The 16,468-nt window shown below is 43.8% G+C and overlaps 1 protein-coding gene across 1 annotated transcript in view; it reads left to right on the top strand.

The window, feature by feature from the left end:
* The window catches only part of AATF (apoptosis antagonizing transcription factor), a 93,814-nt gene extending 77,811 nt beyond the window's left edge, over window positions 1–16,003 (top strand). Inside the window, exon 12 of the mRNA XM_033091802.1 lies at window positions 15,668–16,003. Within this exon, the coding sequence (XP_032947693.1) occupies window positions 15,668–15,731 (64 nt within the window). The 3' untranslated portion in view covers window positions 15,732–16,003. The remainder of the gene's footprint in view (window positions 1–15,667) is intronic.
* Window positions 16,004–16,468: the final 465 nt, after the last annotated feature.

Below are 16,468 nucleotides of genomic sequence, written 5' to 3'. Positions count from 1 at the left end.
GAGGGGAAAGGATCCCCCTATATCATCATTAAAGACGGCATCCAGCACAGAGACGGGAGGCATGGGGCCTTCCTCCTCCCAGAATGTCAGAAAGGACAAAGGAAACATTCTCAAGATCAAGCCTGAGACTTGGGCCAGAGTTTTAAAACTAGGTTGAAAAGAAAACACTGCTATTGTTTCATCTATTTTTCCTGATTTGCTGCTGTTCAGTCACATACAATTCTAGAGAATTTGCATTCTCAAATTGAAGCCTTGGCTCCAAGCAGGGTGTAGGGTGATAAAAGCACATCTTCTAGAAAGAGATTGGAAAAGCTGAACAGATAAATCTTTTCTCAAAATGGGGCTTCTTGACTATAGTTCTTATTTCTGCAGTCAAATTCCCATCATTTCTTCAGAGAATTATGAATCCTTTGATTCCCCCAAAGGGATATTTCACATTCTTTAAAGTGAGTATAAATGTTTCTCTTAAGGACTTACTGTTTTCAAGTTTTCCTATTTTAGTATTATTGTCTTTTAAAGTATATTATAATATCTTATAGATATTGTATTAATCACAATTAAGTAACTTGCTAGTGGGTAGGCAATAGCTAAATGTTTTTCACGTTAATTTAGATTAGTCATTCATACATCTTAATACATTTCCCACAGTGATCACTGAGCCAACATTAGGTTGCTAAGTTATTAGACCATTTCTAGTTATAAGTTCATTCATCCTTTACTCCAATTCATCCACCCTAAGTCTGCCACCCTATTTCTGATTGGCAATGAAATGACATAGAATAATAACATCATATTCCACTTATTGAGCGTTTACTATGTGCCAGACACTGTTAGCCCTTCGCGTACATTTTGGTTCAGTCTTTATAAGAACTCACTAAAGTGTTTAACATTATCTGCCATTTATGATAAGAATACTGAGGCATAGAGCAATTAAGTAACTTCCCCAAGTTAAACAGCAAGTAGGTAGTGGAGCTGGTACAGTATATGCACCTAGGAGTGTGACCCCTACCCCGGCCTTTTAGAAATACATGGGAATGATGTGCCGAGGGGAAAGCCAGTACACATGCAGAGCCCTTCTCTCCATTAAAACTTCGTTTGAGAAAAAGAAACAAATCCAAGAACCTGTTTGGATCAACATGACTCTTCCTTTTCTTTTTTAATTGAGATGCTTTCTATATAGGAAGGTTTTACCTCTCAAGTCATTCATATTTTAGTGTGAATCACTGAATTTCCAGACCTGCTCATATGGTTATACCATTCTTCTGATTACAAAGACCCTGAACCTCATAGTAAGCTTCAAAACCTCATCCAGTATATTCAGTCAATTTGCTCTTATGGCTCTGCCTCTACCATACTTAGACACCTGTCACCTACTTTCTTAGATATAATATATTTTTTTCCCTACAGTAAACACAGCATATGCTTATGGAGGATAATTTGGAAAACACAGAAAGGACAAAGAAAAATTCACCTCTTATCTGCTCCTGAGAATTGAACATTATTAATTTATGTTTTCTTGAAGAATGTTTTGTGTGTATATTTTATAAAGATATATACATATGTTCGAATCCCTTTTTCCAGTTAACTATATTTTATAAACATTTTAATGCCATTAAGTATTTTAAAGACATTTAATAGCTTTATTATATTCAATTATGTAATATTTATTATTGAACACTTAGGTTGTTTCTGATTATTTTTCTTTTTCTTTAATTAACGCTGCAATTAACATATTTGTATAGAAACCCATGTTGTAAGTTTTGTTTGTGTCTTTAGAATAGATTCTTAGAAGGGTAAATCCTGGGACAAAGGCAAACTTTCTAATGATTCTTTTTTTTTTTTTTAAAGATTTTATTGGGGAAGGGGAACAGGACTATATTGGGGAACAGTGTGTACTTCCAGGCCTTTTTTCCAAGTCAAGTTGTTGTCCTTTCAATCTTAGTTGTGGAGGGTGCAATTCAGCTTCAAGTTGTACTTTCAGTCTTAGTTGTGGAGGGCGCAGCTCAGCTCCAGGTCCAGTTGCCATTGCTAGTTGCAGGGGGCGCAGCCCACCATCCCTTGCAGGAGTCGAGGAATTGAACTGGCAACCTTGTGGTTGAGAGCCCACTGGCCCATGTGGGAATCGAACCGGCAGCCTTCAGAGTTAGGAGCATGGAGCTCTAACCGCCTAAGCCATCGGGCCGGCCCTCTAATGATTCTTGATGGGTTGTACTAATTTACATGCCCCCTCTGCTTCCTCTCCCCAGCTGAGGCTTATGTCATTGCACCTTTGCTAATATGGAGAGTGTGTTGCAAGTTCATTGACACCTTATTGAGGACGTAGAATGCTAGGCACTGGACTAGGTATTTAATGTTTATTTTCTCATTTAAGAGTAGACTTGTACAGTCTGTATATTTATTAATCATTTGTATTTCTGTTTTATCCTTTACCTGTTTTTCTCTTTGCAGTTTGCATGAACTCTGTGTTATATGCCATATTTCATATTTTTGTAGATTTTTCCCATTTTGCTTGGCTGCTGATGTTAGTGATTTTTATTGGTCAAATACAACTTTTACTTTTTTACGTAATCAAACATATAAAACCCTTTTCTTTTTGATATTTTTCATTGCTCTTAGGTTTAAGCAATCCCTCCTGTATCCCAGGATCAGTTAGTTACTTACCTACATTTTCTCTAAGTTTTGTCTGATTTCTTGTCTTACTTTTAATCTGCTTGGAACTTTATTTTAATGTATTTTTCAATGGTCTCTACTGTCCATTTTTGCTGCCTCTTTTTTTGAAGTCCAGATCTTTTTTACTTCCCACATACATTGTTGCACCAACAGCCTCTTAACCACCAGTTTGATCTAATCAGTTCTGTGTATCTTTGCTAGATTAAACCTTCCTAAAATATCACTAAAACATGCTACTCCTTGTTGTCTGAATAAAAGCCATACTCTCGAGCCTGCCACTCAAGGCCTGCAGTGGTTTGTCCCCTTTCTACCTTTCTGTCTTCATCACCTCTGTTGGTATGCATACCCTTTGTGCAATCCCGAGAACACGTTCCATACTCATCCCTCTTGGGTCTCAATGCTGCTCACTTAACCGGGCGCCTCTCCTGACCCTTACCCCACCTCTGTCCCTGTTGCAATGTTCACAGTCCTTGGCCAACAGCAGCCTTTCCAGGGAGGCCTTTAGGATTCCCCACCCGCCACTGAGGGGGTGCTCTTTCTTCCTTGAACCTCGATTTTGTTTGTTCCTCTCTAACAGTATTTATTCCAGTTCACAAAAGCACCTATTAGGTTTTTTTCCCTTCTTGCTAAGAATGCTTAACTTACAAGTAAAGAAGAATGCATGTTTACTGAAATCTTGAATTTGGTATCAAGGTTTTATGTTCATATATTTGGATTAATATATAGGCATACCTTGGAGATATTGTGGGTTTCACCCCAGGCCACCACGATAATGCGTGTATTACAATAAAGTTAGTCATAATCTTTTTGCTGGTGGAGGGTCTTGCCTTCAGTTTGTCAAAGTGCAACACCCAGAAAGCACAATTAAGTGACGTGCAGTAAAATGAAGGATGCCTCTATTATGATTCAACTGTATCTTGCCTTATTGTATAGCATTTTTGTTGCACAAGTATTGTTTGTTAAAAAAAAAAAATTAAGGTCCTTTACCAGTTGCTGTCCAACTTCCCTAAGCTAGAGAACTGATTCAGGATTTTGAAAACATGCTACATGCACCCTGGCACTCAGGTGCTCTGGTGACCCTGAAGGAGTCATCTCTGTGTGCCTCAGTTTCCTTCTTTATAAAGTGAAACTCGTCTTTCTTGCTCATTAGATTCTTGAGAATGAAACGTTGTTTTTAATTTTTTGTTTCCGAGAAGGACTGCTGTAAATTCATCTGTACAGATAATTATTTCAATAAACAAAATGTATGTTTTCACGTGTGTCTGTATTATGTCATTGTCCCTTTGCCTGTAACACAGACATATCCATTTTTGTACAAACCTAAAAAATGTTGGCTGTAGGTCTCCTGTGTGAAATGTCTTTACAGGCCTTCAGCTTATAAGTCTCTTTACAATTTATTGGTAAGATTATTTTTGCAAACAGATGGATGAACAACGGTTTCTTGTCTCTTTTCCTGAACTCTCTCTAAATCATCTCACCCCTGTAACACACTTTCCTCTGCTCCCCTAGAACTTTGTACATATCCATACTACACGTAGCATTCACCACCGGTTGTATCCTAATTACCTGTGGGTTATGTCTCCCTGTTAGAACATTGCTCTGCTTGAGGGCTAGCTCCATAGCTTCACTCATGCCATCTTGGAAAAGCCCCGGACACGAGGAGTCCAGGTTTGGGACTTCACATTCCCAACCCTTTACCTAGAGACTTTTGGAGGTCATTTTTATTTCGGATGAACATTGGGAAAAGATCTTTCAAGAACGCTCTTGTAGTTCCATCACTTCTAAGAGAGGACACATAAAGTTTATATTACACCGTAGGTTTTCTCCTGTTCCTCTTGGCTGCGATATCTATACTGGGTTTGGTTTCTGGCGGGCCTCCTACAAATTATTGGTTATTATGGAAACACGGAGAATACAGACAGGGCCCTGTGATGACCATTTATAACTTTAGGTCAGTTTTTGGACTGCTATCAGGATTTGTTCGGTTTGAGAAGAAAACAGTTCTGGAATGGATTCTGTATGTGCATTATTAACAAGGCATAATAGTCCCTGGTTACTTTTTGTTATTTTTAGTGTTGGTATTAAGTGTCAAACCAAAAAATATTTAAATAAAGGGCACTGCATCATTGTACTTTGATTTCAGGGAGCTAGGAAGCCAGCATTTGTAATGGGGAAGCAATTACTAACTACCCTGGAAATGAGGTCTTGAATGAGCCATAACCACACCTAGTGTCTTAACCATTGTTTTCCTCTGGGAAGCAGAACACTTTATAAACATTAACTCCTTTACCCTCTGGGCACTTCCACTTAAAGGTAAGTAAGACCGAAGCCTCTTTCTTCTCCAATATAGATGAGGAAACATCAGCCCAGAGAGGGAAAGTACTTGATCAGAGGCAGGGGAGGTGTTGGTGGCCCAGGGTGTTTGGAGTCCCAGCAGTGGACCTGGACAGCATGGTGGCCACTGGCACCCAGGAGATGCCGCTCCATGCGGTTCCCCTTCCCGCTTCTCAGAGGCTGGTGGGGGTTGGGCCTTTTGTCTCGTGTGGAATGTGAAATGCTGCAAAGACGAGCAATTGTTCTTCAATGCTTTGTGCTCCTTTATAAGAAAGAAGAAATCAATACACATTTTCTCCTACACGCGCTTGGCAGCATTCCGCCTCCTGGTCCACCTCTCGATCCTGCAGGGGAGGCACCGCTATGTAGCAAGCACCGCTATGTAGCAAAACAGATTCACCAGCTTTCAGGGGCAGAAATGCAAACTCCTCATTTTGCACTTAGCAGTCAGGCTTTTTAAAGCCAATCACATAACTGGCCGAGGTCATCAAATTGCTGACTTAAGTGACTAGTTGGTGAATTGAGTGGGGGACAGGTGGCCCTGTTGCAGATACCTAGAAGCTGAGACCTGGTCAGTACTCCCCAGGAAAGTGAACCTGGCACGTGTCTGGGACAGACCTTGCTTTTTCCCAAATTTCTCTCTGATTTGCAGAGGACAGGAGGAAGTTCTTTAAAGGATGGTGTTAAAACCCACAAAGATTGACAGATGAAGGGCATCAGTTTGCATTTTATCAAGTAATATAACTAAACTCTAAACAAGAGCCCTGTCTTAGAGTAAATTTTATTTTTTAGTCAGAAAATGTGGTATTGATACCTGTAACTCTTTATAGCTTCCTGCCATGGAACAGTTACGTGTGGGATACGAATAAGAAAGAATTTGCTGCCATAATTAACAGAAATGATAGTTCAGGTGACAGAGTAGCCTCACAGGGTATCAGGGGGTGCATTCAGTGTTATTCTTAGTCAAATGCAGTGTGTAGGTGAGGAGATGGGAGCTCTGACTGTGGGCAGTTGTTACAGGAGACTGTTAGAGCTGAGAGCATGGATGCGATTCCAGGGCAGCGTGTGGAGAGAGAAGGGTGGGGTTGGGGGGTGGGCGAGAATAGAACCTAGGAGAAGGCCTGTGCGCCTGGCCAGGACCAAGATAAAGACAAAGAGGGAGGAGGAGGAGAGCAGGACCACTCGGGACCAGTGCACCCGAGGGCGGAGAGTGCCGGGACAGTTGGCTGGTCAGCAGTTAGAGGCACTTGCTGCAAGGGTCCAGTGGTATCTCTGCGTCACGTGGGCCAAGCGCAGCCTGTGACGTGGCATTGCAGAGGTGCTGCCCTGTGTGTGTTTGCTCAGTGCTTGCTTCTTTTATGTTTGGATAGATGCTGGGTTTTTAAGTAAAATAAGTCCTCCCACTTATTACCAGAAGTAAAAGAATGCCTTGTTGGAACTCTGGGGGTTGACAATAAATACCTTCCCTAATTTCTGTGTTTTGACCCCCTTAAAGTAGAAGTTAAACTGGAGCTGAGAGATGCATCACATGCTGCCCCCCAGGCCTTGGGTCGTTGGGCAGCAGTCCTGATAGGGATACAAATGTAACTCGAATGTCAGTCTCACCTCCCTGCGGTTGGAGGAAGTGATTCACGTCCAAGCAGTGAAGCGTCCCCTGGCTTTTAACAGGAGCTGTTAGAGGGGCTGCTGTTTGAACAAGGAGCTTCATCTTCCTGAAGCCAGCAGTCACAAAACCGTAAACACAACACCGGCCAACTCTATTGCCAGGATCGTGGTGGCTTGACGTTAATATTAAACATCTCCAGCAAGGCAGAGAGCTCTGCAGCCCAGCTACAGAATAAAAATAAATAAAAATAAAGAGAAAACCCTGCTAAAAGCGGTGAGATGATTTGTCGTCTTTCCGTTGTGAGGCCATTTATCTTCTCTCGCATCAAATCTGTTATAAAACAGTCAAACTGTGAAAGTGGAAATCATCCCGGGAATATGGAATATTAATGCACAGGAGAGGAGGTGACGTCCCCTTTGTCTAAAGAGTGCTCCTGTCTACCCCCTTTTTTGCAAGTCCACCAAGGTAAATTATTTTTCTTAAAAAGAATTTGAAAGACTTGAAACTATTGGTAGGGATGATGGAAGTTTCAAGTATTTTTCTTCCTTTGTTCAAGTGAGTGAATTTGTAACTGACCTGGGAATCAAGAGGGAGCATAGTGAGGAGAAAACCTTACAAATTGTACCTCTCCTTCCCTCCTCACCTCTCTACCCCTTTCCCCTCTACTTCCTTCCCCCAGCCTTTCATTTCTTTTGTTTAGGGCCTGAACCTGCTTCTTTGAACATTTATAAATCTTTAGTCTGTCTGATCTTTAGGAGACAGGCCAGAGGCCACATGTCACCGTCTGTAATTTAAAGCTGTGGGGCTAAAAGCATTTGCAGAGGTTTGAAGGACCTAGTTCTGACCTGACCAAAAGAGCGAATTGAAACAGACCTTCTAGGGTCTCCTTCAAGCACTGGGGAGGATGGTGATGAGAGCAGACACAGTAGGTAATTTATGGGCGCAGTTTGCTGGCAGCCACGCCAGGCGCCTGGCTGCTCAGAAGTGCGTCGTGTACTGCCACCTTGTGGCGGATTTGGGCAGCTACGGTTTGGCTGTTTTGGAGCTTCTGAAGAGTTCAGCCAGTGTCTGGAGATTTGCCTTATATCCGGATTTAGGTAATTAGTGATAGATGAGGGCATTCTCTGAGCCACTGTCTGTTGCTAACTTGATCCTGTTAAGAAATAAACCCTAAGTAAGAGATGGTGCTTTACTTTTCTTTTCAACTTATTTCTTTGTTTTTTTTGGTATGGAATTGTGATGAGATTTCAGGAAAGAAGCCGGTGAGCCACTTTTTGTGGCTGGGGGAAGTTGGGAGGAGAGTGAAGGAGAGTTAAATGCTGACCTTTCAGCTGCTTTCAGGAATTCTAAGTTTTCTTCTCATAATTTTTGTTAGTCATTCTGACTAATGACACTGTCTTTCTATAAGAGCTACACTACATCTGTCTCTTCACTTTCACTGCCTTTCTAACAATCCAGTCTTCCTGAGAGATGAAGTTCCAGTTGTGTGTCATTTGCCTCTGGTCCCATTCCTGTGGCGTGCATCGGTTTACCCTCTCGCACACGGCCCCCAAGGAGCACAGGGCGATCGCTCGCCATTTGGAGCAATGTATTTCCCTCTTCAGGTCATAAAAACATTTCTCAAACACCTTCCTCTCACCTGTAGAGTCCCTGATACGGAGTAGAATGGATTGGATCAGAGGAAGGAGAAGGAACGAAAGATTAAGATGCCATTTTGTGTGGTGGTTTGGGGAGCAGACCGTAAAGCATTCAGATACTTGGGGTTGGGAAGACCCCTTTGTTTGGCGTCAGTGGCATGTGCCAAGTGATAATTGGCAAGATGTCTTTTTCAGCTGATGTTTGAAATGCTGGGTGTATTGGTAGACAGATGAGAAGAGAGTGGAAGCTCTGCAAAGCCAGAAGTGTGTGCTGAGAACATAGGAGGCAGTAGAGCCCCTTTCTGCCCGCCGTGAGCTGACTAGGCTGCACCAGACACGTTGGGATTGGCTCAGGGGGTGTTGGGGGCCTTGTGTCCTTTCTTTGGCAAACGAGGGCTCAGAGGAGTTCAGTCAGGATAGCAAGAGAACTCCAACTTTGTCATAGCAGGAATGGAGGAACTGTTTCTTTTCACCTAGAAAAGAGCAGATTTAGTTAGGGGAAGACATCAAATAGTGGAAGTGCTGCCACCAGGAAAAGCAGTCAGTTTGTTCCTCTCGGGGCTCTGTGAGGACAAGGCCTGTGGGCAGGGTCACCGAGGAGCAGAGTTGGCGCCAGCATGAGGAAGAACGTTCACACGTCTCTGGGAACTGAGCATGCGATCCTTGACGTTTTACTGGATACATTCACCTTCCCAACTCGGCTTCTGCTGTATCATTCATAAGTCCTAGGTAAGAGAAGTAAGCACGCATCACATCTCGGTAATCTGCCGCAAAACTCGAACAAAGTTCAAATAGGCATTCAAATATACTCCATGATTTTATTGCACCTTTGTGTTATACTCGGAGGCCAGAGACCCTACATACCCTTGTGATGCATGTTTATAAGCTTCCACAGCACTAATAAGCGCATGTTTTCAAAACACAAACATGTGAAAAAAGGCACACATCAGTAACATCACCAGCAATTTTCAAAAGTACACCTGCCATCAGTGACCACGCTGGTCAGTGTGAGTTTTTGTTCCGGCCGTGTCTACACTGACACATAAAGGATTCGGATTTGATCAAGATTCTTCTAGATGTGAGCGATGTTGGAATTGGAACCCATAGTCTCACATTCCCTTTGTGTGTTTCATTGTCCTTTGATTCCTGAATGTATATTTAAGGGATTAAATTAAGCAGAAACAAATGCTGCATCACTTTTGTGTGCAGCACAAGGTCCTCGGGTAGGCAGAGAGGGAGAGGATTAGAAAGAAGGAAGGGCCAGGATGTATTCTGGGATGTGCCTTATATATTTAGGGAGACGACCCCCCCCATTGAAGTAACAAGTGAACAATTTCAAATTAATCAAGGGCAAATTATGTGTCTATTTTTAATCAGGAAAACAGTGATGTTGTCTCCGCTGGCACGTTTGGAAGACTGCTCAGAACTCCGGCATATAATACTTGCTTGGGGAATATGGTGCACTTGTGGAGGCTGTATGGGTTTCCTTAGGGAGCATTGCTACTTTCTCTCCGCGTTCGCCTGCCTTTGGCCACAGGGACAGGCAGGCGTAGCTCAGGGATGTCTTGGAGGCCTGGGGGTTTCCGGGCCAGAGAAGGGGGAGTGCCGTGTTCTGGAGTGTGGCCGCCCCCATTCCCTCTGTGTCCCAGGTGCTGCAAGCTACTGACTGACCTAGCAAATCGAAAGCCCCACACACGTCATCTGCAGGTTTAATATGCTCCTTTGTACTGTTTGCCCAAGTAACAATGTGAAAGATACTAGTCTGGTTGCATTCAGTGAGGAGTGCACACGTGGAGCTGAAGGGAATCTATTGGGGTGCACACTTCTGGGGGCTGCATTATTGTACATATGCACCCCTATTTCATTTAGGACTGTTTAAAACCATACCTGCCAAGTGAAGTGACGGCATTTCACAGCCCCCTAGAATGTGCGTACTTGATTCTCTTCAGAAGAATCACATAATAAATAAGCCGAATCCTAAAACACACACACACGCACACACACACACACGCACACACACGCTGTCTTTATGGAAAATGGCTGCTAATCCATGATCATTTTTTTCTCCCAGAAACAGGTTTTATGATAATATAGTAAAAATATTAAATTAGAAAATGCCTCACTAAGGGTTATAAAACCTTACTACACTAGAGATAGGTAATTATCCCCTCTACAGCCTAAATGACAGTTTAAAAGAAATAAAAATGTTAGTGCTCATTACTTGCTTTTGTAGGTTGCAATAAAGGGTAAGTTAAATTTTAATTCAAGGAAGAGCCCCTGCTATCGACCTTCTACCTTAGGTCCAAGTCCTGTTAATTACTCTGTAGGTTATTCTCCTGCATGATACCCACATTAATACCTTTTCTGCTATGGACATTCCCACTGGCCACTGGGGCCAAGAGTGTGGGGGGAGGGATAACAAAGGGGGGAAGGCACTTCAGCTCAGTGATTCAAATCTTGTTTCTTAATGTGATAGGGAGCCAGAATTATGTATTAAAAAAAAAAAATCCAAGTTCATTATGTATAGCCTTAAGGGGACCTCAAGTATTAAACTATACATTTACCCCGGAGAATCCGGCGGAGACAAGGTTAACCTGAAGGATTGATAGTTTAGCTTCTCTGCATGGCCAAATCCCGGTTAGGAAAGATGCTGCAGGGGACATGGTCTGCTCAGCAGAAGGCAGTCTGACCCTCTGTCCCCTAGTGGCTTTTTGGTACCTCGTTTTATTTTTCGTTTTGTTTTCCTTGGGATGGGGCAAGGGGCAAGGGATACGGATGCATCCTGTTTCTCTTCAAGATGCCTTTACCTTTCTCTACGTAATGGCACCAGATCTAGCACCTGTCTGGGCTTGGGACAAAGCTCAGTGCACCCTCCACCTCAGTGTTCATCCTGGGGTGTGCACATAGACACAGAGTTTTCAGGAATGCAGACGCACGTTCACACAGAGTTTTCAGGAATGCAGACGCACGTTCTTTCCTGCAGTGGATCTCTCTGCCAGGGTGCCTACGCTGGAGCTGCAGTTCTCTTTTTACGTCACCGGTCACAGCTGTCCTCTGCCCACCTGACACAAAGCTCCCCTTGAGCCCCTCCTTGCTCTGACCTGGGACACTGCCCTGGAGGTGCCACACAGAAGGACGGGTCAGAATCTTGGTTCACTGATTGAGAACAGTGATGACTGAAGGGGCTGGTAACAAGTCCCTGCAGGTCCCGTGGTTCCCAGGCCTTTATTTTCAACAAAATTGCAGGAGAACCTAATTGAGTTGTCAGCTGGTAGATCATTAAAACTAATTTTTGGTGGTAAATCACTATGTGATTTTTTTTTTTTTGGCACATAATTCAGAAGGAATTAAAAGAATTAAGTGGCATTGCCATAACAATTCTGCCATTCCCATCTACTAGTTTATGTGACAGGGTTTCTCAGCACTTATCTCTACAGAAAACAAAACCAGGAATCGAATCGGTGCTGACCCTTCTTTCTTTCTAGCAATAGATAATATTCATCCACGGACACAGGAACGAATGGGGGTGGGGAGAAGCCTCATCCATACCATCAAGAGATACATTTCCAGTAATGTTTTACATATTTATGTATATCGAATTTTTACCAAAATTAATATACATTTTATTATATTGTTATTATAGATATGATTGTATCCTAATAATAATTGTAACAACAACACAACCCAGAAGTAATTCTTTTTAATTACTTAGAGCCTTACTGTCTCAAGAAATTAAAGTATTTTTAGTTCAACTTTTAAATTTCAAAAAGTGTTTCAATTTACATACTTATTTTTGTGGCCAAGAAGTATGATAGGGTGATCAATAAAAGACTTTCAAGCATAAAACAATTATATTAGGACAAAAATCTCTAGGGGAAAGTCAAATGGAAATACACGTTTAAAAAGAAAAAGATGCTGTAAAATTTCCAAGTTAAAGAGTTTGTTTATGTGTTATTTAAATGAGTGATGATGGGCATCAAATCAGTATGGCGTATGGATTCCATTGGGTGTATTACAAAAGGGATGTACGAGTTTTATTTTAAAAGTTAGCATTCACAACATTTTGGTAATTATATCCTTTGTGACTATTGAATTTATAGAGAAAAATTTTATGTCAACTTAAAAATGTGTGAGGCGGCTGTGTGATTTTGTCAAATTCTGTCAGGGGGGTGTGCAGAGGAGTTCAAGGCCCGGGACCCCAGATTCCACCCTCAGTGGTCCTGGTTTTGTCCAGCTCTGCCCCCGGAGGGCGGTCAGCAGGTGGGGGGCCATCCAGCACCGAGCCTCTGCAGGGAACGAGCGGGCTGGGGCCTGGGGCCGCACTGAACAGTTGGAGTCTGGGGGCCTTCATCCTGGTGGTGCTCCGCGTCTCAAGGGCCCTTTTGTCCATCTTTAGAGTCGGATCTGGGCTGAGGGAACTGGAGAGAGGAGGAAGAGAAGAAGGGAGCAGCAAAGTTGGTTAGGAGGTTCTTGCCATATTGTTGGCAAGAGATGGTGAGATCTGAAATGGTGGAGTCCTAGAGGAGCGGGGAAGCGTGATGTGTTTTGAAGGCACAGTCCCTGATTGGTGGTACTGGGTGAGGAAGGCGTGGAGCTGAAATTACTTGGGGATTTTTAGATTGGAATAATCCCTTATTCATATTCTCATTCTCTCTCTCTCTCTCTCTCTCTCTCTCTCTCTCTCTCTTCTTTCTCTCCCCCCTCCTCCTCTCCCCCCTCCCTCCGTAAAAATATTTTAAGAACCCAGACCACTCAGCTTTCCAAGTTCCATTGCCATGAACAGCTGCATATGTTTGTCAGCTTTGCCCACCTGAGTGTGAAATGATGTTCTATCAAAACATGGGTTTCAGCATTTCACTCTCTGCTCCTGACATGTGAACCCTGCTGCGGACAGTAACTGCTGCCTTGGCCCAGGCGTCTCTGCTATTTCGGCGCCGAGTGGAAGCATTTGCTCGGTGGTAATGGTGGGGTCTGATGCAAGCAGGCGAGGAGAGGGCGGACGGGGTATGATTGCAGAGGGCTAAATAGCGTGCGCCTCTGCATCTCCTCCATCGGATGCTGGGTCTTAAAGTCACACCATCCTTTTTGTCATGGCCACTCTCCCGGAATGCCATTGAATTTTTTTTTTTGTTTAAATGGCTGCAGGGACTTGTACTTCCTGGCAGGTAAGAGGCCATACATAGCGTGATAAAGTGAAACCTGGGTGGGCCCTGCCATTGCTTATGCTATGGAGCTGCTGATTGGGAAGCCACTGGAAGGGAGGCTGCCTGCCACTGTGCATTTGGTATGAAGCTGCCATCTACCTTTGTGCATTGGCTCTGGCTGCCTAGGGGATGGCGGAGGGTGAGTCAGGCCCTGGAAAGTAGCAGAGGAACAAAAGAGACTGAGAACTGCAGGGTGAACCTGCTTCCTTTGTCTGGAGGCCTAGGGACTACTTGGTAGTTCAGGGTCAGGGTGCCTCACGGCGAATTCTTGCGATAAAATTCCTGTGATATATTGGAGACCCATTGTTTTCTGGCCTGCGCTTTCCCCGTCTGCCCTGTGGTCCCCAAAATGATATGGTTAGTTTACATTCTTGGTTTCTGCAGTTTCTTCTTTAAGATTTTTCCCTTTTTAAAAAAGTTTCAATATGCTATTCCTATTGCTGGAGTTTCTAATTACAGTACCTCCGTTTCTACCCTCTAACGGGGTGACTTCAATAATAGGCTGTTAAGTTTTTGTGTTAAAGTCTTGCTAAACCAAAATAGCTGTTTGAAGGGTAGGGTTTTTGTTGTTGTTGTTGTTTTATTTTGAAAGTCAGATTTGCTGGTGATGATGCTCAGATAATGAGAGCACTTTTAAAAGCCTGTTTTCTTAACAAGAACGACAGGCTATATTTTATGGTTAGATCTTGAATCTATAAAACACAGCAGCACAGCTTTCTTCTGCGGTTGTTTACTCACTGCCCGTGGCCTTGGCTGGGCCAGCCCGTCCTCCTTCCCCGAGGGTTAGTGGCTGACATCCATGCACACTGCAGCCATGGATCACCCGCTTCAGCTGGCTGAGTGTCCTCCCCGGGCCACCTCCCTAGTGGTTTTGACCTGCTTGGACCCTCATCTCTCTGCTAGAGAATCTGCTCTCTACCCACAGAGGAATGTTTTCTGGAGCTTCTTTCACAGTGGTAGAAGCGATACCCCCACACACACCTTCTTTAGATTTTTCCAAGCCTTTACAGGTGACTGACTGGCCAGGTAGTTGTGTGTATGTGGCTGTGGGGACAGAGTCCCAGAGAGCAGTTTCCAGGCTCTCGGCCCCCCTGGAAAGGTGCTGGCTCGGTTATTAGATGGCCATCGGCTGTAATCAGATGACCATCTGCTGTGGCTGGGTGGCCATTAGCTGTTACTGGTTAGCCATTAGCCACCAATGTAACTGCCATGGCTACGCTGGTGGGTTAGTTGGCAGAGAAGCAGATGGCGGATTGCGGCTAGCAAGTGGGGTTAGCAAACGCGGATGGCGGATTGCGGATCGTGTGGATCCTACTTCCTGCGTCTCACCTGGCTGCCAGCGGTCTCACCTGGCTGCCAGCGAGACTGGGCTGCGGGAGGACCCCTCGCTGGGGTACTAGCGGATGTTTGCTTTTGTGTCTCGACCAGCTGCCTTCGATAATATAGTGGTATGACTCCCCTACCTATGGCTCCGTTGGTGTTCCTTTTTGGCCTCACCATGTCCTGTGTTCTTGTTCAGGGAGCGGGAGCTGAGTCCCTGCGTGACAGTGGCATTCGATAGTAAAAACGGGTTAGCAGTTTGTTTATTTTCAAGGAGCCAAGAGCCTAGCATGTTGTGTTTTTCCTTTTAACATCAAACCCCAACTTTAGAAATAATAAATTAGCCAATCAAATTATCTATTAGATTGAGAATAGAGAAAAAGGGCCAGGGGAGTGAGGAAGAACCTTGGTTCTGCTACTGAGTAGCTGCACGTGTGGTTGTAATTGGAATCTTGTTGCTGGGTCATTTTCATTGTTTTTCAAGTACTGCCAAGTCCAAGAAAATGTATGAAAACTAAATTATATCCCCCTACATCCCATGTCTGATTGAATCCTCCTCATCGCGTGGCAGTCTTATACATCCTATTAAAATATTCAATCTTGTTTTCTTCCTTGAAGAGCCTGTCTGTAAAGGGCAAACTTACAGAAAACTCATTCCCTGCAGACAGGGTACCCAGCCACACTGGGCTATTTACATATTTTACTATTTGATTGGCTTCCTCCAGGTTTCTTCTTTCCTTTGTATTTGTGAATAAGAGCTGTGGGATGCATTTTTAATTACACGGCCGTGTTTTTAACTGAACAGACAGATTGGGGTATTTCCCAGCTTCTTAGTTCTTTTTTAACCTTGAGAAGTTAACCAGTGTGTTAACCAATTTGTTTCGTTTGTCTTGTAGGACAGAGTTGTATCGCTCTCTTTTTGGCCAGCTCAACCCTCCCGACGAAGGCCACAGGGATTGACAGCGCCCATCTCGCTTGCTGCAGGCCTGGCAGCAGGGCCTTGGCACCCCCGTGGCACCTTGGCAGGTTGGCTGTTCATCCAGCCGCAGACAGAGGAACCCATGGGCCTGTGGAGTTGAGTGAGTCGGAAGATCTCTGGGAAGGTGTGCTGTTCAGAACACATGCCTTACAAGTCCCAGGAAGCCTGAAATCAAGTGTCTGTGTCTCCAGGGCTTTGGTATGCAAAGGGCCCCTCCCTTTCACCACCACAAATAAAGAGTATTGTCACTGCACTGCCGTGTGTGATTTCTTAAGCAGCACGGAGTGAAGTCTGATGTAAGGCTCTAGCAGGGTGGCAGGTTTGTTGTGACAGTTTTCATTTTCTTCCCAGCCAAACAGCCTCCTCTTCCATCATAAAACTTCACAGACAGAATCATTCTGGGGCAACTGCTGCTTTCTGGGTGGGTGATGTTTAGCGAGGTGCAGGGAATCCCCCAAATCCTACACACTATGCCCAGGAGGTATATGTGTATTTGTTGCTGAATACAAGTCTCTGGTTTCCTTTTTGTTTCCTCTTTTCACCCATAAAGATTCTTCCAGAGCCCTTTTCCATTCTCACCATTCCTAAATCACTTTATTGAGATTAGCTCTGGTGTAAATCTAGCAGGAGGAAATGATTCACTTGTTTTTCATCCAAAGGTCAAAAGCTGGAAATTAAATCCCCATAAGGGGGATTTATTGGCCTGCTGTGGTCAATA

This window comes from Rhinolophus ferrumequinum, chromosome 21, assembly GCF_004115265.2.
Source record: "Rhinolophus ferrumequinum isolate MPI-CBG mRhiFer1 chromosome 21, mRhiFer1_v1.p, whole genome shotgun sequence".
In the NCBI taxonomy this organism is placed as follows: domain Eukaryota; kingdom Metazoa; phylum Chordata; class Mammalia; order Chiroptera; family Rhinolophidae; genus Rhinolophus; species Rhinolophus ferrumequinum.
Note: the sequence above shows the minus strand (reverse complement) of the source record. Positions and strands in the feature narration are given on the sequence as shown.